Below are 25,604 nucleotides of genomic sequence, written 5' to 3' on the forward strand. Positions count from 1 at the left end.
GTGTCTATCTCTGTATTCAGTTCTATTGTGGTGCTCAGCAAGCATACTGCTGGCATTTCATAGACGGTTTCTGAGCCAAAGGGATCACACCTAACATATTAGGTTACTTTCAATCTTTAAGCCTCCCGTATATTAGAGAGAGGTTTGTAGAAAAGAATCCTTGTCCTCGAGGATCTTGCATGCTGAGACAGGACGTGCACACAGGCACAAAATGGGTTTTAACATGAGTGGTTTAACAATACTTCCTTCAGATGAAGGTGGCCACAGAGGAGATGCAAGAAAACTCGCATTTTCCAGGAGGGAACATGAAAGGCACGTGGGGAAGGAAAATAAGAATCAAAGGTCTAGAAAAAGTAGTAGCCGAAGATCAAAAAGAAAAGCCTTCTCAACTTTCAATATGACCAAGGAAACACCTGCACAGACAGAAAGCAGAAAAGTGTAACAGCAGGAATAGTACACCTTCTTTATTTTTTAGCATCTGTGCATAGACAGCACGTGAGCAATTCAGACACTCGGTTTTGACCCCTGACAGATACCTGAATCTCGGGTTGGGGCACTGACCTCACCGGGATGAGGAGCAGCACTGGCTAATGTCTTACCAGGGGCCCTGAGCTCTAACCACAAATGGCGAGGCTTAAAAATGGCTTGGATGGTAACAATAAAAGCACTTGTATGGGTCAGACACTGCTCTAAGCATTATGCGTCTATTACTCCTCACTTAATTCTTGCAACCTTTTGCCGTAAATCCGATTATCTGTGTCATTTTCATAAATGGGGAAACTGAGGATTGAAAAAAAAAAGTTAAATAACTTGCCCAAGGTCACAGAGCTTGTAATGGAGACGCTGGCGCCCTAGGCCAGGCAGTGTGGGCGTGGAGCCCTGCTCTGACCACGGTGCTCCTAGCCACCTCTTTTAGAAGGCTTTGATGCTTTTATGCTAAAAAAAATTTCTGTTGATTTCTTACATCAGTTTCCGTATGAAACCAAAGGAACGGGGGAGGAAAGGCAATTCACCTGAGGGTGTGGAATCAGACATCCTTCATTCCCCCTTCTTTCCAAAGGTCTGGGAGGACCCCAGCTTAGTAGGCTGTTGTTGGGATTAGAACTTATTCAACAAAGGGGGCACGGTGCACGTAGGAAGTGGGCAGTAAAGGTTCGTTTTTGTCTCTTGGTAGAAGACAAAATAAGGGCTACGATTCTAATGACTTCTCGGCTAACGTTCCTTCCCATACACCGCGCAATCTCTCCCTGACTGCAGTGTTTAAGAACTGACAGGTGGTCGCACAGACACGAAAAGAAAAAATGCACACCAGGATAATACAAGCCCAGGTGACGGTACTGGAGCGCCGCTGGAGCCCAGAACGACCAGCAGCCAAGTTCCAAGGCCAGGGCTCTGCAGAAGACACCCCCAGCTCCCTTGGCCCCCGCCTCGCCTTCTGTCCCTGGAACCGCTTCTCCTGGCCGGTTATGCACTGTTCGCCCCTCCGCCCCTTCTCCTTCCACCGCTCTCTCAAAGTTGGCTTACAGCGGGGCACAGCAAGCCAGCGCGGAGCGCACCGGCAGGGCCCCGGGGACGCACACTTCCGCCCGGCCTCGCGGTGGGAGGCCGAGTTCTGCGCAGGGGCGTGGCGGCCGCAGGCCCCCGGCAGCGCTCTCCGCCCGGAGCCCGGAGGAAAGTCCGGCCCGGGCCGCCATGGAGGTGCTCGCCGTGCGCCCCGGGCAGCCCGCGCCACTCACCAGGGCGCTCTCGGGCAGGTTGTAGCGACACAGAGTGTGGTCCAGGTCGAAGCCGACCACGTCGCAGGCGGCCAGGGAGAAGTGCTGAGCCATGGCTGCGCTGGAAGAACTGGAGAGCGCCTCGGGCGCCGGATGCGAGGAGCCCGCGGACGGGACGCTGCGGGACGCTGCGGGGATGGGACCGGCCGGGACCGGGGCGGGGCGGGGCTGCGGCCACCCCCGGGACGCAGCGCGTAGGCCTCCAGCGCTTCCCGCGCCCGCGAGCGCCGCCCCCGGCCACGCTTCTCCCCGCCTCTCGCGCGGCCCGCCTGCCCGCGCCGCCCCCGCCGCTTCGGCGCCCTGCGGCCGGCCGGCTGCGGGTTGGGTTCCCCGCGCCCGGCCGCCGCCCAGCCCCGCCCCGCAGTCCCGAAGGCGGGAGGGCCGGAGCCCCTCCACCTGTGCTGGACCTGGGGGTGCAGCTGAGACCCCGTGGACACAGAACCTTTGCCACTAAATTAACCGGGGCTCCCTGTCGTTTTCAAGGTGCCACAGAAAACAGGACACCGTAAAGTTAGACCCGACCCTTTGCTCTTGTGCGGGATAAGGTAAGATTATGGCGACAATTCTATTCACGAACATCCTCTGACACCATTAGCCTAGAATTGAGGAGATCTCGTTGCCCACGTGCTCTCTAAGGTTTGAATATTTCGTTGCTTCCTAAGTTATTAAAAGACCTTTCACTATCTCCCCTTCTGGAGTGCATTAGAAAATAAATTTATTAGAAGTTGAAGGACCATTTTTGCAAAATGACGCTGATTAAAGGAATCAACGTTGGCTATTTTTGTTACTTGATTATCTTATTTTTTATTAGGATGAATTTTTCTGTGAAAGGACAGCAGAAAGTTGATAGAACATGCTACAGAGTAGAAAACTCTGCAAACAGATGGCTTTAAGACTTATAGAACACAAAATGGTTCGACAATGATCTGAATTCTCTCAAGGACTGTGTATAGCTAGTATTATTTTAGATGTATAGGAGAAAAGTTATATACAATGGTTGCTTAAGGTATTTAATTTTGAGAACCTATACGAAAGGCTAGGTCTTTGAGATCTTTAAAATTATTTAAAAGAGAAAATACAATATAAATTAAAAAAAGAAAATGTAAGTTTATTACCTTTGTATTCCTTCTGTGTTAAGTTTAAAGGAACATTGTCCAATGGAAAAAAAATCAATAGTTATGTCATAATGAAAATATAATTCATTGAGAATTACATTTAACCCTTACAAATACTAACCCTTATGAGGCCAATAGACCAATCAAGGGATTAATTTAGTGCAATAAATAATTCAATTAGGTAGGACACTTATTATACCTAGTGGGCCCATTTGAATAAATTGAATACTTGTTCCATTATAACTCTTAAAAGCCCCAAACAGATCTCTCTGGAATAGGAAGAAGAAAGAAACTTCAAGAAGACTGAGCTCTTCACTGACTGGTATGGTAACAGTCCAGCAGCCATGTTTTTAATGTCTGTGAGTCAAAAAAGAGGGACCTGGATTGATTCACAGTTTGTACCTATTTCCCTTTTATGACTCTGTTGTCTGGGAAGCCTTGACGTTAGCGTTCCTCTTTGTCCCCTGCAGTGGGCCTGCCAATGTCAAACTGCCAGACTACACATTGAAGGCCACAAGTTTCCCTGAAGTGTATCTTGTTTGAATGCAGGATAGGCAATTTAGGGAGTTCCCTTAGTAATATAAATGTACAAGTGCATTTGTTGCCCAAGGGAAGAGTACACAAAGGATGGTTTTTCCTGATGTAAGTGTCCCTCGGACTGGGGTTGACCCTTAGACTTGGACAGGCTCATCAACAGACATTTCTACTTGCTAAGTGATCACTGTTACATGTCTTAGATCCCTCAAGTCCTGTCAAAGAGCTCGCTGCTAGAGACTAGACATTTACACTTTGTGGGAGAATTTAGGAAACAATGCCCTCCAGGCATCCCGAGAGCTCTTACCCCTCCTTGAGCTGTAGTCATCTTTCCTGGCATATAGCTCAAACCTCATTCTAACTCCTTTAAGAACATGTGGGATGGTTCCCTCTGCCACCCCCGACTCCTTACCTAACCCTGAACTTAAATACATTCACTTTCTTCATAGGGCTTATTTTCAAATAAAAATATTTACTTTTTTCCCCAATACATTAAACTTCTATCACATGTACTGATAAAATACCACAGCTGTTCTAGTATCAATCAGTCAAGAGTTCCATGTTCTTAGACCAATTAATTTCTGTTTCTTTGAGTGCTAATATTAAATAGATCAGTGTTGTGGCCTGAATTGTCCCTCCCTTCCCAAATTCATATTTTGAAGCCTAAGCCCCAATGTGACTATTTTTGGAGATAGGGACTTTGAGTATGGTTAAATGAAGTCATAAGAGTAGGGCCCTAATTTAATATGATGGTTTCAAAGAAGAAGTGACACCAAATAGACTGTACGCACAGAAGAAATGCCATGTGAGGACACAAGGAGAAGGTTCAGTCTGCAAGCTAAAAAGGAGGGTTTCACTAGAAACATACCCAACTGGCACCTTGATCTTGGGCTTCCAGCCTCCAGAGCTGTGAGAAAATAATTTTCTGTTGTTTAAGCCACTAAGTCTGTGTTATTTTGTTATGGCAGTCTCAGCAAACTAAGACATTCAGTAAGGAGATTTGACCCCAACCAATGTTGTTGGGTCAAATGTAGTAAATAGTATTTGCATTTGAAAGATTGCTAAATGACATGAACTTATGCTTAAATTTTTTTGCTTAGGTTATTTGTTTGTTTTCAGGATTTTGGTATTTTTGAGTATAATGTTAATATGCTGTGAAATCTTAGGATGTTTTTTAGTATTCTATGTATGGAGTTTTCCTTTTCATGCAAAAGTTATGAAATAATGTAGAAATGTTCAGAAATAAGTTATATTTTTGCTGATTTTCTAGGATTGAATTTCATCATTACTACTGACCTATATTTTAATATAGCGAATAGACCCATTTAGACCTATATTAATAGACCTATATTTTAATACAGTAAATACTGTAACTTAGCGACTTTAACCTTAGGTGTGCCTTTTACTATTATTTGCCTAAATAATAATTTTGTGATTAGCTAGCTTGTTTTAGACTCTAAAATTACTCACTAAGTGATCTTTTGTGAATTTAAAATACTGCAATTTGATATCTACATTGTAAATGTTATTTACCAAACTGTTATTTGGGGGCAAGAAGAGGTCTGTTTGTTTATTCTTTCGTTAGTTGAAAATGTGATTTTCTGGGGTGCCTGGGTGGCTCAGTTGGTTAAGCCTCCAACTCCGGATTTCAGCTCAGGTCATGATCTCAGGGTCGTGAGATCAAGGCCGTCATTGGGCTTGGCACAGGACATGGAACCTGCTTTAAATTCTTTTTCTTCCTGACCTCCCCAAAGAAGACCATATTAAAAAAAGTGTTTTTCTAAATACTCCAAATAAACATTGTAATGTTAACTTTTTCTACAACCTAATAGCCACATCTTCCCTGAATCCCATAATTTGCTTAGAAGGAAGCAATAAAGTTTATTTAGTAATTTGAAAAAAAGATAAAATATTTAAATGCCTAAAAATTAATCTTTGTAGCCCTTAAACATTAGTCATTTAGCTGAATAGAACCAAAAGCTGATTTGTAATACTGAGCAGTGGCCTTAAGATGGCAGTCGTTCTGCATTAGGAATATTTTTCATTTGGTTTCTCTGGTAATTTAAAAATCCTTCAGCTTATTGATTAAAAAAAAGTGATTTTCTACTTTCCCTTTCTGCTCTTGCTGCAAGAAGAGACGCCTACTTAGAAATTTTACTGTGGTTTTTGTGTATGTATATATTTATTTTATTTTTGTGTGTGGGTGTATTTATTTTAGATGGAAGGAGAGAATGTGGTGGGATAAAGTCTTTTGGTAAGAAACTTTTTTTTTTGAAGTAATAGTAATTAGTTTTTTTAAATTTAGTTTTATTTTTTTTCTTTAGTTTATTTTTTTTTTCAGTGTTCTAAGATTCATTGTTTATGTACCACACCCAGTGCTCCATGCAATAAGTGCCCTCCTGAATACCCACCACCAGGCTCACCCAACCCCCCACGCCCCTCCCCTCCAAAACCCTCAGTTTGTTTCTCAGAGTCCACGGTCTCTCATGGTTCGTCTCCCCCTCTGATTTCCCCCAACTCACTTCTCCTCTCCATCTCCCCATGTCCTCTGTGTTATTCCTTATGCTCCACAAATAAGTGAAACTGTATGATAATTGACTCTCTCTGCTTGATTTATTTCACTCAGCCTAATCTCTTCCAGTCCCATCCATGTTAATAACAAGAGTTGGGTATTCATACTCCATAGTGTATATGGATCATATCTTCTTTATCCATTCATCTGTTGAAGGGCATCTTTCCTCTTTCCACAGTTTGGCGATTGTGGCCATTGCTGCTATGAGCATTGGGGTACAGATGGCCCTTCTTTTCACTACATCTGTATCTTTTGGGTAAATACCCAGTAGTGCAATTGCAGGGTCATAGGGAAGCTCTGTTTTTAATTTTTTAAGGAACCTCCACACTGTTTTCCAATGTGGCTGCACCAGCTTGCATTCCCACCAACAGTGTAAGAGGGTTCCCCCTTTCTCCACATCCTCTCCAACACTTGTTTACTGTCTTGTGGATTTTGGCCATTCTCACTGGTGTAAAGTCCTATCTCAATGTAGGAAACTTCTCATTAAGGTTGTATCTCAATAAATAACTAAATGTTTAAAATATGAAACGAGTCCCTCTTGCAGAGAGCGCTAAAATACCAAATGGCAGAATTGTGATTCAGCAAGATCTCTTAGGATGTAGCAGTGGATTGAAATTTAATAAGTTAAGACACATGTTGTGTTTTAAGACACGGGTTCACACAATCTAACAGCGTATTATGGGGAATCTTGATTTATCAGCAGTTAAGTTAGAAGTACAATACGGATAAACTCAAGGTGAACTCAGCTAGTTCTGGTTTAAACTGAATTCCTCTTTGACTGTCAGTCTTCCCTTTTCCTTCGCTGTCTTTCTGAGAGGCGTGGGGGTTCTAAATTGCAGCAGAGCTAACGTAGCGCCAGCGAGTCTGGGAACAGACTTCTGGTCCTTGGCTAATGGCATCCATACATCTGCTTCTCCATCCCTGTGTTTGTTACCTCTGGCCACGGCATCCACCCTGTCAGCCACCATGACTGCTGCATTAAACTCTGCGGTACCTCTGCTTGCAGCATCATCCCGAACATTTTTAGTTTTGATCCAAACCATGAGACTATTTTAAGGTTGCCATTCCACACTCAGCCAACCTCTTTTCTCTTGAGGAGTCCCAGGAAACCTTCACAGAAAGCTTTTGGCTTTGAAGCCACAGCAAAGGAGGGTCTGTGTTTCGCCATGGAAAGGTGGGGTGGTTACCTCAGAGCCCTTCTATCCATATGGAAGCCACCATTTCTATTCTCGTGATGGTTCTCTGTTACCACAGGACACTCCATAAAGCCGTTTCTCTCAGAATGCGGAACGAAATACTCTGCTTTTGGATCCTCAAGCTCATGTGGAGGTTTCTGTTGTTTCTTGTGCGAGGGATTTAACCTCACAATGGGATAGGGTGTAGGGTCTCTTTCTCAGAGACCCATATAAATGATGCACTTTAATGCTGCCCATCCTGTTTCCTGGGACTTACATTGTCAGATAAAATACTGAATGCCTAATTAAATTTGAATGTCCCAAATATCTCATGAAACCTAGTATTAAAGAAACTACTTGTTGTTTCTCTGAAATTCAAATGTAAATTGACATACTTTATTTTTATTTGCTAAATTTTGGCAACTCTGAGACATATACTTTGTATACATTCTGAAACCAACTTTTAAAAAAATGTTTTATAACTAACTTTTTTTCTTGCAGAAAGCCCAGAACTTGAAAAACAGATGTGTCCTGGCATTTGTTAGGGGCTGAGTTGTGCTTCCCTCAAATTACTGTGTTTAATTTGAGGGGCTGTCGGGGCTATATTTGGACATAGGGCCTTTAAAGAAGTGATTAAATTAAAATGAAGCTCTAGGGCAGACCTGATCCATTTTGACTGATGTCCTTTTAGAAGAGGAAATTTGGACCCACAAAGAGATAATAACCAGGGGTGTCACGCACAGAGGAAGAAAGGCCACGTGAGGACACAGCAAGAAAGCAGTGGTCTGCAAGCCAAGGAGAGAGGCCTCAGAAGAAATCAAACCTATTGACATCTTTTTTTTTTTTTTTTTTTTTTAAAGATTTATTTATTTGACAGAGAGAGATCACGAGTAAGCAGAGAGGCAGGCAGAGAGAGGAGGAAGCAGGCTCCCCGCTGAGCAGAGAGCCGGATGTGGGGCTCGATCCCAGGACCCTGAGATCATGACCTGAGCTGAAGGCAGAGGCATAACCCACTGAGCCACCCAAGTGCCCCAAACCTGTTGACATCTTAATGTTGGACTTCTAACCTCCGGAACTGTGAGAGATAAATTTCCGTTGCTTAAGCCACTCAGTCTGCAGTGTTTTGTTATGGCAGCCCTAGAAAACGAATGCAGCCTTCGAGACGGTTTTTCTACTTTAAGAGTCTCAAGTCCATGCTGGAATACAAAACCAAGAAATTGTCTGCCACAGAAAATCTTCCTCTGAGGCCTGGGCTGAGCCAAAACTTTTACCATTTTCTAATTGGTGGGGAAATTTTGAAACAAAGAAATCTGTTAATATTTTAACATTATACTAGTATGGGTAAAATATCTAAACAAAGGATAATGGATACATTCAAGTCAGACCTTCATAGCTAGGGTTTGGTATTCTTAAGGGATTATGGGAGACTTAGATATTTTTGGAGGCTGGTTGGCATTTTGGTGATAATAGAAGCAAAAAATATGTGAGCCCAGTGAAACGGTTGTTCCATCCATGGATGGCCCTTCTTTTCTCTTTTTCCATTTATGTTTTGATTCCAAATTTTAAATATTTAAGTGTGTTAAAATTTTGTATCCTCAAGGGCATCCAAATATGCACATATTTTAGGAATGCCTTATATACTGTGATCTAGTCAGTGTGGAGTTCCCCTTGGCTCAGGTGAGGATCTATAAATTCTTTGTCTCCAGGGCTCTTGAGCAGCAAGTTTACTTTTATGACTTAAGTGACTGGATGCATCTCACCTGTGTATTTTCATCTTTGATCTTTCTCCGATTATGTATTTCTCATGCTGTACTAGAGTGTCCTTAAATGAATAACAGGTACCCTCCTAAGTTGATATTTTTTGATTCTTTAATTACTTTTTCCTAGTTTTCTTATCTATAAAATTAGATACTTGAAAGTTTTCTTAAAAGTAATGATATCTGTTTAATATTTGAAAAAAAGGCATGAAAATTTGAGTATCTTATGCTTATCCACACTTCACTATTGTTTTTTTTTTCCTCCTCTTAACAGAAATAGTCCACAACAGCCCCTTTTGAAAAGCAATGTGTAAATGAGTATCAATAGTATTAGAAATGATTTATTGGGTGCCTGGGTGGCTCATAGTTGATTAAATGTCTGCTTTGGCTCAGGTCATGATCCCAGGGTCCTAGGAACTAGTTCCCCATCAGGCTCCCTGCTCAGCAGGGAGTCTGCCCTCCCTCCCCCAGCCCCGCTTGTGCCACTTCTCTCTCTCTCTCTCTCACAAAAATAAATAGATAAAATCTTTTAAAAAAAATGATTATTTGTTGACTATTTAATCCAATTCTAGTCATCTAGGATTTCTGTTCCAGAAAAATCTCAGGTAACAGGATAACTTCTGGACAGTGACTGTGTAATACGTTTTCTTTTCTTGGCAAAGTGAAAAGATTAATGGATTATGGCTCTACCTAACAGATAAGACATGCTTACTGCAAGACTCTAAACATTCCCTCTCAAAAGCAAATATAAAACAATGGAATGTGTTAGGATCCTTTGGGAAATCTCGTTGTGTATTCAGAAGTGGTACTAACATAGTTTTCCATAGTTTGCCCTACTCCTATGTTTCAGATAAACATTCCAACCATCATTCCTCTACAATGGACTTTTGAAAAGCATCCAACTAATACAAAAGAAGGCAGGAAAAAAAAAAGGAATGATGAATAGGTGAGAACAATGGGTAGTAAATAACAATATGGTAGACTTAATTGGTATATTGGTAATTATACTAAGTGTAAATGACCTAAAGAGATGAAAAGATATTGTAAGACTTGACCAAAACAAGATTTAAGTATATGCCATTTAAAGAAACCTGCTTTTTTACATGAGGAAATGAAGAAATAAATACTGTTTGAAAAAAATTGAGATGCAATATAAGATATTTGCCATCAAAAACTTCAATATAGTGATATGCTTTTTAAATTTTAAGATGATTTCTATTTAAATATACAGTTAAAAACACATAAAGATATAAACAAAGGACTATTGCTTAGGTTTCTAAATTTGTATAGTATTGTATCTTTCTAGCTAACAAAATCAGTTTAGTGACCAAAAGACTTTTTATGAAGCAAAAAGAAAATCATGTAGTATCTCTCCTATCTTTGGTTGAAGTTTGCTTTTAAACCTCCTTTCTCCTTTATTCTTGGGTGAGAAGAATACCCACCTGCCCACTCAAACTGATACTGGGATTTGTGGAGAGCAGCAACCATAAACACATTCTGGTTGGCCAACGTGGATTTCCGCGGGATAGGTGGTCCCAAACCAGGCCACATGCTCCCTTCTCCTTCCCACAGTTTCCACTCACAGGTGGCTCATGGTCCTTCAAAAACATGGCTGGGTATGTCAGAAGCAGGGGTGGGCTGTAAAAGGAGCAATTGTCTGGTCATTTTGTGGTTGCTGCTTCTTAATCCTCTCACCATTTCCAATGAGATGAAGCAAAGTTCTGTTGATTTTGCCCACATTACCTAGTCCGGTCTTCTGTGGGGAACACTAGTTAGAAATGGAGTTGGAGAGTAAGAAATCTCACTTGTGTAAGGTACACATCTCTTGGCATTGTTTAGTCCAGCATTACATGTAGTTTGAGAGCCAAGCAAATGGGTTTGCACTCAAGGACAGATAACCTTATTAAAGAACTAATCAGTCATTCATTTTTAAATTCTTAACTGAGTTTGTCAAATGTCCCTGGCTTTGTTTGCTCTGGGCATCAGAATCCCATTGGCAATATTAGCTAGATTTGAGAAATTGAGCAATGATAATACCTGAGAGGAAATCTGGGTCTAGAGACCTTAGGAAGCCACTAAATACTTTAGCTGAAAATGACTTCACTCATATTACATACTCTATGGTGCACAATTATACAAATGAACATATACAACAGAGATTTTATGTACTGATTTGTGACACTATTTCCAACTTCCTTGTCCTTAAGAAGTTATCAGAAATTTTTGTTGTGGTAAGATAACAAAAGGCCAAGCTTTCTCTTCTTCCAGACATAGTTCATTTTATCATTCTTGTTCCACACCCATGTGCGCTAAAATGTTGAGGTCTCATGTCTGTTCCCTTATTACTGTTTGCAGAAAATTCATAGTGACTCACTCAGAGGTTAGCGTAAGTACTGCATTTTCCTCATGAATGGGGTGTCCTGAAAGCAGAGCCTGAGATGAAAACTTGGCTGCAGGTGGCTTATTAAGAGGCAGTCCCAGAAATCAGCAGTGAAATAAGAGAGTAAGAGCCAGTAACAATACGAAGGGATAACAGGGTCACTGTTGTAGGCGACAGTGCTTTAATTCCACTGGGATGTTCCATGAAACACAGAGAATCCTTCCCAGAATTGTGCATCAGAAGGAAAGTCTGTCGGTTGGCTCCCGTTCTCTTATACTTGAGGGATATAATACAATGGGTAGTAAATACTGACTACCAGTATTTACTGGTAAATACTGCTGACTTCCAGGCTGTGTGTGACTTGGAGCAGCCCCTTTAACCTCAGAGAGATCCTCAGGCCCAAAGGAGAAAGACCTTACGTGGCTCTGTTGAGTTGGGACATTTTTTTTTTAATTTTTAAAAAAGATTTTATTTATTTATTTGATAGAGATCACAAGTAGGCAGAGAGGCAGGCAGAGAGAGAAGGAGGGGGAAGCAGACTCCCTGCTGAGCAGAGAGCCCCATGCAGGACTTGATCCCAGGATCCTGGGATCATGACCTGAGCCAAAGGGAGAGGCTTTAACCCACTGAGCCACCCAGGTGTCCGAGGTGGGACACTATTATTGTGAGCTTTCATGTGGCTAAAATCAGAAGTGGGCTAAGGAATTGTGATATGGGCCACCGGTGCCATGTTCTTCAGTGGTCATTCACTTGGGTACAATGACGTTTATTCCACTCTGTAAGAATGTGTCTGGGAATGGTGTCATTCCATTGGTCAGTCTGTCTCCAATCCGTTATTCATCCTGTATTCTTCTCTTTCTGTTCCGTCTGTGATTTACTCTCTGTATTCTCTGCCCTAATTCAACGCAGTAGAACTCTATGGAAACTCCTGCAAATACTTTGGTCCTGTGCTTTCCTAACTTGTTCACATCATGACTCACACAGAAAATAGTAATGTTTACTTAGCATATTGGAGCAAACAGAAGAATCTGGCCCAGATAGGTGGGGCAACCTGGGTTCTTGGAGCTCTGAGCCTTCTGCAAAAGCTGTCAGAGTGGACCTGATCAGTATCTTTAGCATAAATATAATTGAGTGTGTTCTAGGCACTCTTTTGGTTGAAATACTGTATTGAATCAGGATTTTGGTTTTTTTAAGTAGTAGTAAACTCCTGGCTTCTTAGTTTAGTTTAACACATGTTTATTGGGAGTCTATCATGTGCCAGGCACTATAATAGACACCAGAATACAAAAGTAGACAATGGTCACTTCCCCGGAGGGACCTTTAGTTTAGAGAGAGAGATTATGTATCTAATAATTGTAATACCATACATAAAATGGAGAAGCTAGTCTGGTATGGCTTCTTCACCTCAAGCTGCTTACTCTGCCCAAAATATTCTTTCTTCCTATATTAGAGTTCCCCAGGGACGCAGAAATCAATAGGGTGTGAGTGTGTGTGTGTGTAGAGAGAGAGAGAGAGAGATTTATTATAGGAGTTGGCTCATGCAGTTATGGAGACTGAAATCTGCTGTCTGCAAGGTAGAAAAGCAGGAAAACCAGTAGTATAATTCAGTTCAAGTCCAAAGGCCCAAGAACCAGCAGCCCTGACATCTAGGGCCTGGAGAGAGTGGGTTTCCCAGCTCAAGCAGAGAGTAAATTTGTCCTTTCTCCACCACCACCCCTCCTCTGCCTTGGTTTTTTTTTTTTTTGTTTTTTTTTGTTTTTTTTTTTGTTTTTCCTGTTCAGGTCCTTATCAGGTTGGACTATGTCTAACTTCATGGGTGAGTGCAAACTTCTTTACTCAGTCTACTGATGCAAATGTCTTCCAGAAACAGGCATGGACGCATGTAGAATGTTTTACCAGCTATCTGGGCATCCCTTAGCCTGTCAAGTTGGCTCAATAAATTAACCATCACGCCCTCATTTATTTGTTGATTTCCATTCCCATGCAAGCTACCTCCCACATCACCCTTGGAAAGAACATTATTTCATTTAGCTTCAGGAACCTAGAGATGTCTTCTTGACGGTTTTATTAATATCTGGTTTTGTGTCAGGCTTTTCTAGTAGCTCTGTTATTTCAGACTGGGAACTGTGTTTTTTTTTGTTGTTGTTTTTTAAAGATTTTATTTATTTATTTGACGGAGAGAGATCACGAGGAGGCAGAGAGGCAGGCAGAGAGAGAAGGGGGGAAGCAGGCTTCCTGATGAGCAGAGAGCCCAGGACCCTGAGATCACAACCTGAGCCGAACGAAGGCAGAGGCTTAACCCACTGAGCCACCCAGGCACCCTGGGAACTGTGTTTTGTTCGTCTTTGTATCTCAATTCCTAGCACACAATCTGTACATAATGTCCATTGAATGAACGAATGAATTTCCATTTCCTAATTTCTATATCTTCATCCATTGTGAAATTTTGAGTGAGTTCCAGGAAGCACCTACTTGGAGGCAGGAGGCACTGTGTTTGACTCTGAATCCCATGTTCTCAGTAATCAATAAATCAGAATTTAAATTTCACAGGTTTATAATAAAGATTTTAATTGCTTGGAAGGGTGCCTGGGTGGCTCAGTGTGTTAAAGCCTCTGCCTTTGGCTCTGGTCACGATCCCAGGGTCCTGGGACTGAGCTCCGATTGGGCTCTCCGCTCAACAGGGAGCCTGCTTCTCCCTCTCCCTCTCCCTGCCTCTCTGCCTACTTGTGATCTCTGTCTGTCAAATAAATAAATAAAATCTTAAAAAAAAAAGATTTTAATTGCTTGGAGCCACAATCTTCAGGCGGCATTCTGACAACCATTAATTTTCAGTCGTGTCAAATACTAGTGTAAGTATCAGGCACGAATTTTCCATCGGACGTTTGGTAGACTCTTCACGTCCTGCAGCAAGAGCTCACATGCAGGCTATCTAATCACGGTAAAAATGGCCTAAGCCAACATTTTGGGAACCTAAGAATTAACTTACTCAGCTACACTTAATTTTTAATAGTACATCATTCAGAAAATACTTATTTTTAACACTTTGGTGTTTTATCATGAGGGTCACAGGATTCTCCAAGTTTCTATTACTAGATTATGTCTATACTGAGAGAACACTGCCTACTAAACTCTCTTCATTATGACTGTTGACTGTTGGAAAATACTCGCTGTGATTTATTCTTGTTCTAAAAGCTCTATTTTAAAACTGTCATTTGGATATGCGAAGAGTTCTTAATGAGAATGTTGGAATAAATGCTCTTGCTAGTGAAGTTGTCAATATATGCGTAATTTCTTATTAGTTTCTTCTGGAAATTAGCCAGGTAAGAAATATTAACATGTCCTTTTTCTCCTTTTGTCTTTCTCCTTTTCCATCCGCCCCCCAAAATGAAAGTACTCCGAGGAGAGTACACACGTGCTACAGAATCTCTGGGTCCGCATGTGTCCTTCTCCATCCCAGCTCTCTCTCCCTCTGGTGTGCCTGCCTGCACAGGGCACCCAGTGCATTTGCATGTGGGCGGGGCACTCGTCAGTGAGTGGAAAAAATAGCCAACGTTATTGAGCTTCTTCCATGTGTCAGACACTGTGAAGGGCATTAAATAATGATCTCACTTAATCACCAAAACATGGAATATATTCATTTTACAGGTGAAATTCAAATCCTGATCTTTGTGACAGGAAGCCAGCCCCTTCTGCTTTTCTTAAAGCTCTATTTCATTTTTCCATTTGAATTTTTTCTCTAGACTGAAGTTATTTCTGCACAACACATGTGCGTGGTGAAACTACAAAATAAGAAGCAAATAGAATGAAAGCAAAAATTTCCTTTCACCATTTCACCAATACTCTTACCATTTTTTTCCCGGAAGTAACTACTATAAGTTGAACATATGTTCTTACAGACCTATCCCAGTGTACACAATGTATATACATAATTACAAAGAATCTTTTCAGGGGCACCTGGGTGGCTCAGTTGGCTAGGTGTCTGACTCTCGATTTCAGCCCAGGTCATAATCTCAGAGTCATGAGATAAACCCTTGTGTGAAGCTCCATGCTGAGCTTGCTTAAGATTCTCTCTCCCTCTCTCTCTGCCCCTGCCCTCTGCTTGTGTGTGGGTACACTGTCTCTCTAAAAGATATATATATATATATATTTTTTTTTTACACACATATGTATTTGTATTTACATACTTGCATATTTATCAACCTACCACAGTTCTCTCTTCACATTTCCTATGCCTTGATTTTAGCTTCTAGCTCACTGGAATGTTTCAATCTCCACTTCTTATTTTTTAATGATTATAACATTCTAGCCTCTCAATTCCTTTAACTTCTCTTCTGGGATGGTCTTAATCACTGACACTATTACTACCCTCTTCTGTTCTTCCAGCTCATGTCCTCTTTTCCAGCTCCAACCCTTTGAGTGCACTGGTGTCTACAACCCAATGGTTGCACCTCCTTTTCACTGTCTTTCACTGCTATTATGTTCTCATTTTTCCCCCCAGCTGAATATTCAGGGAGAATCATTATAATCACTTAATTGATACACCCTTAGAAAATCATTATAATCATTTATTTGATACATCCTTAATTCCTGTATTCCTTTCTCATCTCTTCAAACTAGTGAAAGATCACATTCTGGTAGTGGTAGATACTAAAAAACAACATACATCTTCCTTCCCTATACCTGTCTATGCCCTTTGCAATATGACTCTGCAACCCCCATGTGAGGACTAGAATCTGTTTCTCCTTGAATCTGGTCTAGGTTTGTGAGTTGCTTTCAGGAACAGCATGCAGCAGAGGACATTTTGTCAGTTCTGAGCCTGAGGTGTTGAGGGATTCCACACTCATTTTCGGAATCCTGCTACTGCTGGGTGAATAAGTTTGGGTTACCCCAAGGGATGCTGAATCATTATCTCAGTCCACTCTAGTCATCCAGCCCATAATCAGTAAAATACCAGACATGTGAGCAAGGCCATCCCAAATCGGTCAGTCCCTAGTGACCTATGAGCTGACCTTAGGTCAGGTGTGAGCCCAGCCATGAGCAACCAAGCCTGGTTCATTTCAGTAAGACAGTCTACCTGATTGTAGATTCCTGAACAATAATAAATGTTGTTTTAAGCAACTGAGTTCTGAGTTTACTTGTTATGCAGCAGTCGGTAGCACATACACAGGTTAAAGTCAACTCTTTTAGTTCTTTGTATTTACACCTGAGCAGCTGATCCTGGCTGAAGAAAATATACACAACCATTGCACATGTATTTCAATGAGTAATTAATGCTATTCTGTAATAATATGTTAATGCCCTGATGCATTCACTCTACTGCTGTTCTAGATGATTATTTTATAGTTTCCTCTTGTCATGTCCCCTCATCTTTACTCTCAAGTGTTGACCCAGGTTCTATTTTTCTGGAAAAATACCCAGTATCAACTAGCATTCATACTTAGGTACTCTGCCTTGCCTCCTGTTACTGTAGAGCAGTGGTTCTTATGTTGTGGTCCCTAGATCAGCAGTAGCCCATGGGAACTTGCTAGAAACAGAAATTCTTGGATCTCGCTGGAGAATGACTGAATCATAAATCTGGCACTGAGACTCAGCAATCGTATTTTTAACAAAACCTCCACATGTGAAGTTTGAGAAGCACTGCTATAAATTGTCTACATATACATGTAAGGCCAGCCCTCTCCTTGAACACCGTAGCTCATCCTCTCAGAAATAGTACTTTTCCCCCTTGCCTGTAATATTTTTCATTTCTACTAAATCATCTCACGTCATACAAATGTGATGTTATTTTTCTCATTTTTTTAAAAAGATTTTCATTATTTATTAGAGAGAGAACGAGAGAGAACCTGAGAGGGGAGAAGGTCAGAGGGAGAAGCAGACTCCCTGCAGAGCTGGGAGCCGGATGTGGGACTCGATCCCGCGACTCCAGGATTGTGACCTGAGCGGAAGGCAGTCGCCCAACCAACTGAGCCACCCAGGCGCCCTATTTTTCTCATCTTAAAACAAATTATTCCATTTCTCTGCCCCCCCTTAATGAAAACTGAAATAGTTGTCTTTCTCACGGCCTGTGATCCCTTCTCTCTTGCTCTCTTAAGCACACAAACTTTTTCCTCCAACATTTCACCAACTCTCTGATTAAATTCACCAGTGGTACCCATTTGCTAAACCCAGTGTTCAATCTTCAGTCCTCCTTTTTTTTACCCATAAGTGTCACTTGTCACATTATCACTCCCTCCTGAGGTAAACATTGTTTTTACTTGGCTTATAGGAATGCTTATTTCTTCTTCATTGGGCAAAATACATTGGGCAAAATACCCGAGTAGGCACTTCAGAAAAGAGGACATGCAAATGGAATATAAATAAAGATGTTCAGTATCATTAGGAACCAGAAAAATTAGGGGCACCCGAGTGGCTCAGTTTATTAAGTGTCTGCCTTAGGCTCAGGTCATAATCTCTAGGTTCTGAAATGGAGCCCCTTGTTGGGCTCCCACCTCAGCGGGGAATCTACTTCTCTGTCTCCCTCTGCCTCTCCCCTGCTTGTGCTCTTTCTGTCCCTCTCTCTCTCTCTCAAATGAATAAATAAAAAATATTTTATTTTTATTTTTTAATTTTTAAATTATTTTAGTTCACTTAACATATAATGTGTTATTGGGTTCAGGGGTGTAGGTCTGTGATTCATCAGTCTTATATTAATACCTACTGGTTATTACATCTCATGCCCTCCTTAATGTCCATCCCCCAGTTAACCTAGCTCTCCACGCTTCTCCCCTCCAGCAAGCCTCAGTTTGTTTCCTATGATTAAGAGTCTCTTATGGTTTGTCTCCCTCTCTGGTTTGTCTTGTTTTATTTTTTCCTCTCTTCCTGGATGATCCTCTGTTTTGTTTCTTAAATTACACGTATCAACGAGATCATATGATAATTGTCTTCCTCTGATTGACTTACTTCACTTAGCATAATACCCTTTAGTTCTATCCATGTTATTGCAATTGGCAAGATCTGGGGGGTTTTTTGATGGTTTTGTAATAATATACACCACATCTTCTTTACACATTCATCTGTTGATGGACGTCTGGACTCTTTTCCCATAGTTTAGGTATTGTGGACATTGCTGCTATAAAAATTGGGGTGGACGTGCCCCTTTGGAGGACCACATTTGTATCTTGGGGGTAAATACCTAGTAGTGTAATTTCTCGTCATAGAGTAGCTCTATTTTCAACTTTTTGAGGAACCTCCATACTATTTTCTGGAGTGGCTTGCATTCCCATCACCAGTGAAACAGTGTTCCCCTTTCTCTGCATCCTTGCCATCCTGTCATTTCCTGACTTGTTAATTTTAGCCATTCTGACTGGCATGAGGCGGTATCTCATTATGGTTTTGATTGGTATTTCCCTGATGCCGAGTGATGTAGAGCATGTTTTCATGCGTCTGTTGGCCATCTGGATGTCTTCTTTGAAGAAATGTCTGTTCATGTCTTCTGCCCATTTCTTGATCAGATTATTTGTTCTTTGGTGTTGGGTTTGGTAAGTTCTTTATAGATTTTGGGTACTAGTCCTTTATCTGGTACATCATTTGCAAATATCTTCTCCCATTCTGTCGGTTGTCTTTTGATTTTATTTACTCTTTCCTTTGCTATGCAAAAGTGTTTTATCCAGAAAAATGAAGACTGAAACCTCTGTGAGACACTATATTTCATCAGACTGGAAAAATTAGAAGTCTAATCAAGTCAGATGAGGGCGTGGAGTGGTGGGAACTCATGAACTGCTGATGGACAGATCAGCACAGCCTGCCCAGTCGTATCTAGTGAAGGTGAGGGTGCCCATAACCCACAACCCAGGAATTTCACTACTAGAGAGGAAAATGTGTACACTTATACCAGGGGCATATTCATATAAGTTCATCGTATTGTTCGAAATGGCCCCAAACAGGAAACAATCCAAAAGTTGCATCCCAGAAGGATATATTGTGGTGTTTTCTTTTCTTCTTCTTCTTCTTTTTTTTTTTTTTTAAGATTTCTTATTTATTTATTGTCCGAGAGAGAGCACAAGCAGGCAGAGTCGCAGGCAGAGGCAGAGAGAGAAGCAGGCTCCCCGCTGGACAAGGAGCCCGATGTGGGACTCAATCCCAGGACCCCGGGATCATGACCTGAGCCGAAGGTAGCGGCTTAACCGACTGAGCCACCCAGGCGTCCCTATTGTGGTGTTTTCAACCAAATTTTCACCACACAGCAATAAAAGTGAATATGCTTCTGATACCTGTTGCAAAATAGATGACTCTTAATGACATAATGTTGAGCAAAAGAGGCCAGGCAGAGTTAATGTATGACCTGCCCAAATAGGCAGAATCAAATGATATTTTTAGAGTTGGTAAATTAGTCTGTGAAACCATAAGGAAATGGAAGGAAGCTGAATTCCTTAAAAGTCAGGGGTGTGTTTGGCAGTAGGTGGTGAATGGGGCTATGATGTGCTGGAGTCCCGCAGTGTTTCCATCAGGGTGCCCGTAATATTCCATTTCTTCATCTGAGTAGGTGTTAACCCGAGTTCATTTTACAACAGTTTGTTAAGCTGTAAATTTAAGTTTTATATACTTTTCCCTGCATTTCTCTATTTCACAATATTGCAAGTTTAAAAATAAGGTATTCATTTCATTTATGGGGTGTTGTGAGGATTAAAAGCCTAACAGAAAGCCTGGCATCATGACTCCTCATGACTCCCCTCTTCACACAACCAACTTTTTTTTTTTTATTAAGAATCCATTCCAAACTCTTTAGGATCTTCTTGTATCCAATAACTGGCCTCCAGGTTGGTTAGATTCATTTTTTTTTAAATTGGTTAAGGAGCTTTAGAAATGGAACAAGACTGTCTTTATGGAAGTGTTCTGTTGTCTTTGACCTTGGGGATAAACAGCGTTACCTAATAAGTTAACAAATCCTGTCCAACAAATCCTGGGATACCCTGTTCATAAATGCTTAAAGACTGAGGGTATCCAGAAGATGCGGTACTCTGCTGCGGGGTCAGAAAGCCACTTTCCTGCAGTTTTTGTTGTCTGATATACACTACCTCGAAAGGCACCCCAGCGTCCAGCTTTGTGTAACTGCTGTAAGAGCGTGAGTTCATCTGGGCAGCACAAATGAAAGTACCTGGTCATGGGTAATGTTGGTATGGAGACCTGTGGCCCAGCAAAGGTGGTTCCACATCTTCTCTGAGAGAAGCACAGGCTTTCTCTGGTGCTCCGCATAGTCGCTGGAATGTTGGAAGTAATAAGGAAATGTTTAATGAGTAAGGGAATGTGTAAATGAATACAATAATCAGAAAAGAAGCCAGGGGATAATTATAGTTTAAGTCAGAGGAGAGAGAGAGGCCATAATTTAGGGAACGATCAAATTGAATCCGTACTGTGAACCCACCCACAAAAATCAAATTACAAATTTGCATGGGGTGGCGAGGAAGCCCTGGGATTTTAAGACCACTTTGCCTGAGGATCAGGTTGAAGTCAACAAGAATCTTTGTGAAAGGAAAGGCAAGCAGCCCTGGGCTCCAAGGTTGAGGGAGGTGGGGCGGGGGGTCGGGGGTAGGGGAGTGGAAGGTGGGGACGACTGGAGTTTTAGAGCTGCATTTTTACTGTCAGTTAGTCTTGTGGGAAATGATCCTTCCACTGCTAGGAAAGGTACCAGCAGTTTTGTGCACTCTCTTTCTCTCTCAAATAAGTAAATAAAATCTTTTAAAAAAAATAGCCTAAAAATCTGATAGTGGAATCATTTTTAAACTCTAGGAAAAGACACCAGAGTGGAAAGTCCAATATGCGAAATGTGGAATGAAAGGTGGTACAGAATGCTTTGGAATAGAACAGGCTACTTCAGAATAATTTCAAGGTAAGTAATCTTGACCTTTGCTGTTTAATATTTATAAATTTGCATATGTAAGTAGGACACATAAATCTGCATATATTCATAACATACTGTAAGGATAAAATGAATAATTTCAAAAACTTGCATTATTTGGCAGTGGTCATAAACTTTTGATGAGAGTACTCATAATAGAAACATGCTTAGGAGGTGGAATTTATGAGTGAAGTGACTCAGCTTAACTTAAAATACCAAAAAAAACAAAGAGTGCTAAGAAAAACAATAATGAAAGTAAGAAACTACGTTTTCAGGAAGGAATCAATGTTAAGTGAAGAGTTGTGTGTCAAAGTTTTATCTTCGTTATGTCATTACCTTTTCACATTCTAGAGTCTCCAGGCCCTGCACATCTGCCCGCACCCTCCCCACCCCCCCACCCCCCGCCATCTTTTCTTTCTCACTTCTTCCCACTCTCCTCACTTTGTTCGTTCCAGTCACGTGACCCTCTTTAAGCATCTGGACACTCTGAAATTCCTTACTATGCCACAACTTTGTACATGCCATGATTTTATTAAGACAAATTTAACATTTTTTTATGAAATGGAACTTTGGCCCCTGTATATGTGATTACCTACAGAAATAAGATAATTGGTTAAGTTCTCATTGTCGTTCTGCCCTCTACCCCAGCTCATCTCCCTCCGCACTTCTAGTCTCAGTTTACATGTCCCTGCCTCAGAGGACACCCTGACGAGGTTAGGGTCCCCTTTATCACTTTTATCACCATGGAATTTACTGGATTTGTCTGTAATTACTGGTTTAGTCTCTTTCACGCTAGGCTATAAACCCAGTGAGGTCAGGGCCTGTGTCTGGTTCAAGTGTTTATCTCTAGGACCAGACAAGGTTTCTGGAATATAGTACTCAGTAAACTTTTGTTGACTGATTTACTCAATCACTAAATTATTATTCTCCCTATTTCATAGATGAGGAAACCCAAGGCTCAGAATTTAAGCCCCTTGCCAAGGTCACATACCTGGCAAAGGGCAATAATATCACTTAGTAGGTTTTCTTCTCTTTACTCCATAATTTGCTGCCGAGGAACACTCCTTTCATAGTTGGAAGCAGAGTGAAGGACTGAGATCTAGGTCCCCAGAGAGAGAAGAAAACGAACGATGCCTAAATGAAGAGTTAATTTCTCACCTGAGTTTCAAGGTAGACTTTTGAGTCTTTACTAGAAACGAATCTTAAAAGAAATGCTTTCTGTTGCAAGGACCACCTTCTGAGAGAATGAAAAAGAAGTTATTATTACTGTTTTTATAAATCAAAGCTTGGATTTAAATAATCACAACAAAATCAAAATATTAACTTATTGAAGTCTTACCTTATGTCAACGTTTTTATAAGCATTTCACATTTATTAACTTATTGAATCTTCACAACAACCCAGATACTGTAAATACTATATTGATCCTCATTTTTACGATGAGGAAACAAAGTTTAAAAAGAAAAACAAGGTTGAAAAAAGGTCAAAAAACAAACACACTTGCTCCTAGTCACACAGACAGTGAGTAGTTGTAGAAGGGCCCAAACCTGGGCGACCCAGTGTGTATTCCATCCACAGCGGAGAAGTGAGTGGATGATAACATAACCGCTGGTTTCCCTCCCAAAACCAGAGAAGAGTTCAAGCAGGTGGGGAGAAGAGAATCAGAGGGGCCCAGGTGAGAACTGAGACTTTGGGTGATTGAAATGAACCTGATCTCTACTTCTGTCCTTCTGGCTGAACACTCACCAAGGAGGGGGGAATGGGGAGACCCCAGAGTAGGGGGTGTCTCTGGCTTCCCGGGTTGTAACCAGCCAGATTGTAATCTCAAAGAGAGGATCTCATCTAGCATGGCTCAACAGCGTAGAGGAGCCATGGCAGATAAAACAGGGCAACCTTTCAGATTCTTGTGTGTGCTGGAGAACCTTAAGAAGTTTCTCATGTCTCTGACTCTCTAGGACTCTTTAGGGCTCTGAACTAGGGTAGCTAAGGGCCACAGATGAGAAGAGTCCTTGAGGTAGGATAAGGGGAATTAGATCTCTCTAGTCTGACTCCTATGCAAGGAAAGAACCTGAAGACAAGCTTTCAGTATGGATCTTTATGTACACAGATGGTCCTACCCCATGGCAATTTGATATTTTTACTATCTTTGAAAATTTGGCCATAACTCATTAAAAGGTATATTTAAAAAATATTTTTTAAAAATTTTACTCAAATTTAATTTTACCCAATTATCTAATTACCTGCAGAAATAAGACAACTGGTTACGTTCATTTCACCAGTCACGTAAAATAAAGAAACATCAGTATATTTCATTATCTAGAGAGAAGATAACCATCATTTGGGTTTGCCTGGGACTTCCCTAGTTTTAACCCAGAGAGTCCTTTGTACCAAGTGACCTTCAGGTCCTGGGTCACTGGGAGAGTTAGTCACCAGCATGCTGCATACAGACTGCATTAAAGGCTTGCAGACAAAGGTGTTTGTCATGAAGAGTTCAGATAAGTGAGTCCCAGTATCCTGGTTTTGACCTTGCAGGATGCAGTGGTATTTCTTCTTGGCTTTAAGTAGATTCTGTCGATCGGCTTACAGAAGACCTCTTGAAGCGGGTCTCCGAATTACGATTTGAAAATGTTCTTGATGTTCTCAAAGAGAAGTGAGACACCTAACTCTGACACACTGAGAGCTAAGCTAGAAGAATCTGCGATAGCTCTGCTGACCTTGCAGGGGTAATGTCGGAGAAGGTGCGTGTGACTCCAGGAGTCACTGTGGAGCACAGGAGTCAGGACAGGATGAGGAAGCTCTGTGACAGTTTCCTTCAGCCTGGCAGCAGCCAGAGCCGGGATTTTTGACTCTCTTGTCAGCTCTCTTATTAATTCCCACAGCAGTCCTTGGCATCATAGCCAAACATCATTTTAAGCTCTCAGTCTGTCGACTCTGGATAATTCTTAGCTTCCTCACAGTGTTGTTGTGGGAATTGATTAATATTTATGAACACATTTATATGGAAAAGTGCAGTATAAATATTATTGCATGAATTGAAAAATTGTTTCCTGCATAATATTATGCACAAAGAAAAATAAGCCATAGACTGTAGGGTCTTCTTGGAATAGTTTTAAAATAATCTGTTAACTTCCGCTTAACCCTTTCATCTTTATTAAGTTTAGTGCTTTTGTTATTTAATGTTTTTAACAATGATTTGTATTAAATTTTTAAAAATAAGTTTTATTGTACTGATGCATTTTGTTTCACAGTAAGTTCAGTGCGTTTCTTTGTTTCCAGTTAAGATTTTCTAAATCATTGACTATGAGTTTCCTCCATTGAATTTGTCCTATAGTAAGTGCATATGGCATTACTTGAGGAAAATTATTGAAACCCATGGCTTAAGAGAATAAATACTTCTGTAGTCAAGTTCACCGCATGCTACATTTCTGTTACCTGCATTCTTGTCTCACTCTTACATTCCTCTGTATAAAATTAAAAATATATTTAACTGGGAGTACCTGGGTGGCTCAGTGGGTTCGGCCTCTGCCTTCTGCTCGGGTCATGATCTCAGGGTCCTGGGATCGAGCACCGCATTGGGCTCTCTGCTCCGCAGGGAGCCTGCTTCCCCCTCTCTCTCTGCCTGCCTCTCTGCCTACTTGTAATCTGTCAAATAAATAAATAAAATCTTAAAAACAAAAACCAAAAAACAAAACCAAAACCAAAAAAAAATATTTAACTGGAAAATGGGACTTTGAAAATAATTATACTTAAGTATTTGGTTAAGCTTATGAATCCTATAGACAAATAAATAATGCCTTTTTTATAAAATATATAACATTGTAGTAATTCTTAAAATATTCATAATGGTAATATTTTACAAATGTCAAAAAATAAATCCATTAAATGTTAAAAGTCTAGTTTGGAAAGATTGATTTTAAGAGTTCAGCAGTCTCTTCAACAATTTAACATTTACTAGTTTAACTTCTGCATCATGTCTACCTTTAAGCTCAAGACTATTATTGCAAATGCTTCCTATTTCTCATAACTTCAACCTGTATAACTCTTTCTAGTCATGGCTGCCGTTTTAGTTAAGATGTCAGTGTTGTGGTCGGACACCAAATGTGTCGCATAAGGCTGGCAGCCATTTCAGACTGAGTGTTTTGGGACATCGGTACTTTAGTAGGATCAGCACTGACCTAGGGCCTGGTTCTCAATATTGCATATTAGAAACTTTAAAAATTAAGTTATCCCCAAGTAGTTAAGTTTATAAAACTACACTAGTTATATTCATAGGAGAATGATTTATCAAATATATGTCCAATTATTAATTCCTAGGACCAGGTGTATTTGGCAGGACTAATAAGACATATTCAGGAATCCAAAACAGAGAAAGTTGCTCAGTGAATACAGAATCTGGACAAGGAAACTGAGTGTTACCAAGCA

General features: G+C 40.9%; 1 protein-coding gene and 1 long non-coding RNA gene across 2 annotated transcripts in view; one reads left to right on the forward strand and one right to left on the reverse strand.

The window, feature by feature from the left end:
- NT5DC1 (5'-nucleotidase domain containing 1) overlaps positions 1-1,970 on the reverse strand; it is a 142,343-nt gene extending 140,373 nt beyond the window's left edge. Inside the window, exon 1 of the mRNA XM_046005111.1 lies at positions 1,737-1,970. Coding sequence (XP_045861067.1) covers positions 1,737-1,829 — 93 coding nt within the window. The 5' untranslated portion in view covers positions 1,830-1,970. The remainder of the gene's footprint in view (positions 1-1,736) is intronic.
- Positions 1,971-2,069: 99 nt separating this feature from the next.
- LOC123941685 overlaps positions 2,070-25,604 on the forward strand; it is a 39,094-nt gene continuing 15,559 nt past the window's right edge. Inside the window, exons 1-2 of the long non-coding RNA XR_006818332.1 lie at positions 2,070-2,320; positions 21,074-21,173. This is a non-coding gene — a long non-coding RNA (uncharacterized LOC123941685). The remainder of the gene's footprint in view (positions 2,321-21,073; positions 21,174-25,604) is intronic.

Source organism: Meles meles, chromosome 5, assembly GCF_922984935.1.
Source record: "Meles meles chromosome 5, mMelMel3.1 paternal haplotype, whole genome shotgun sequence".
NCBI classification, from domain to species: Eukaryota; Metazoa; Chordata; class Mammalia; order Carnivora; family Mustelidae; genus Meles; species Meles meles.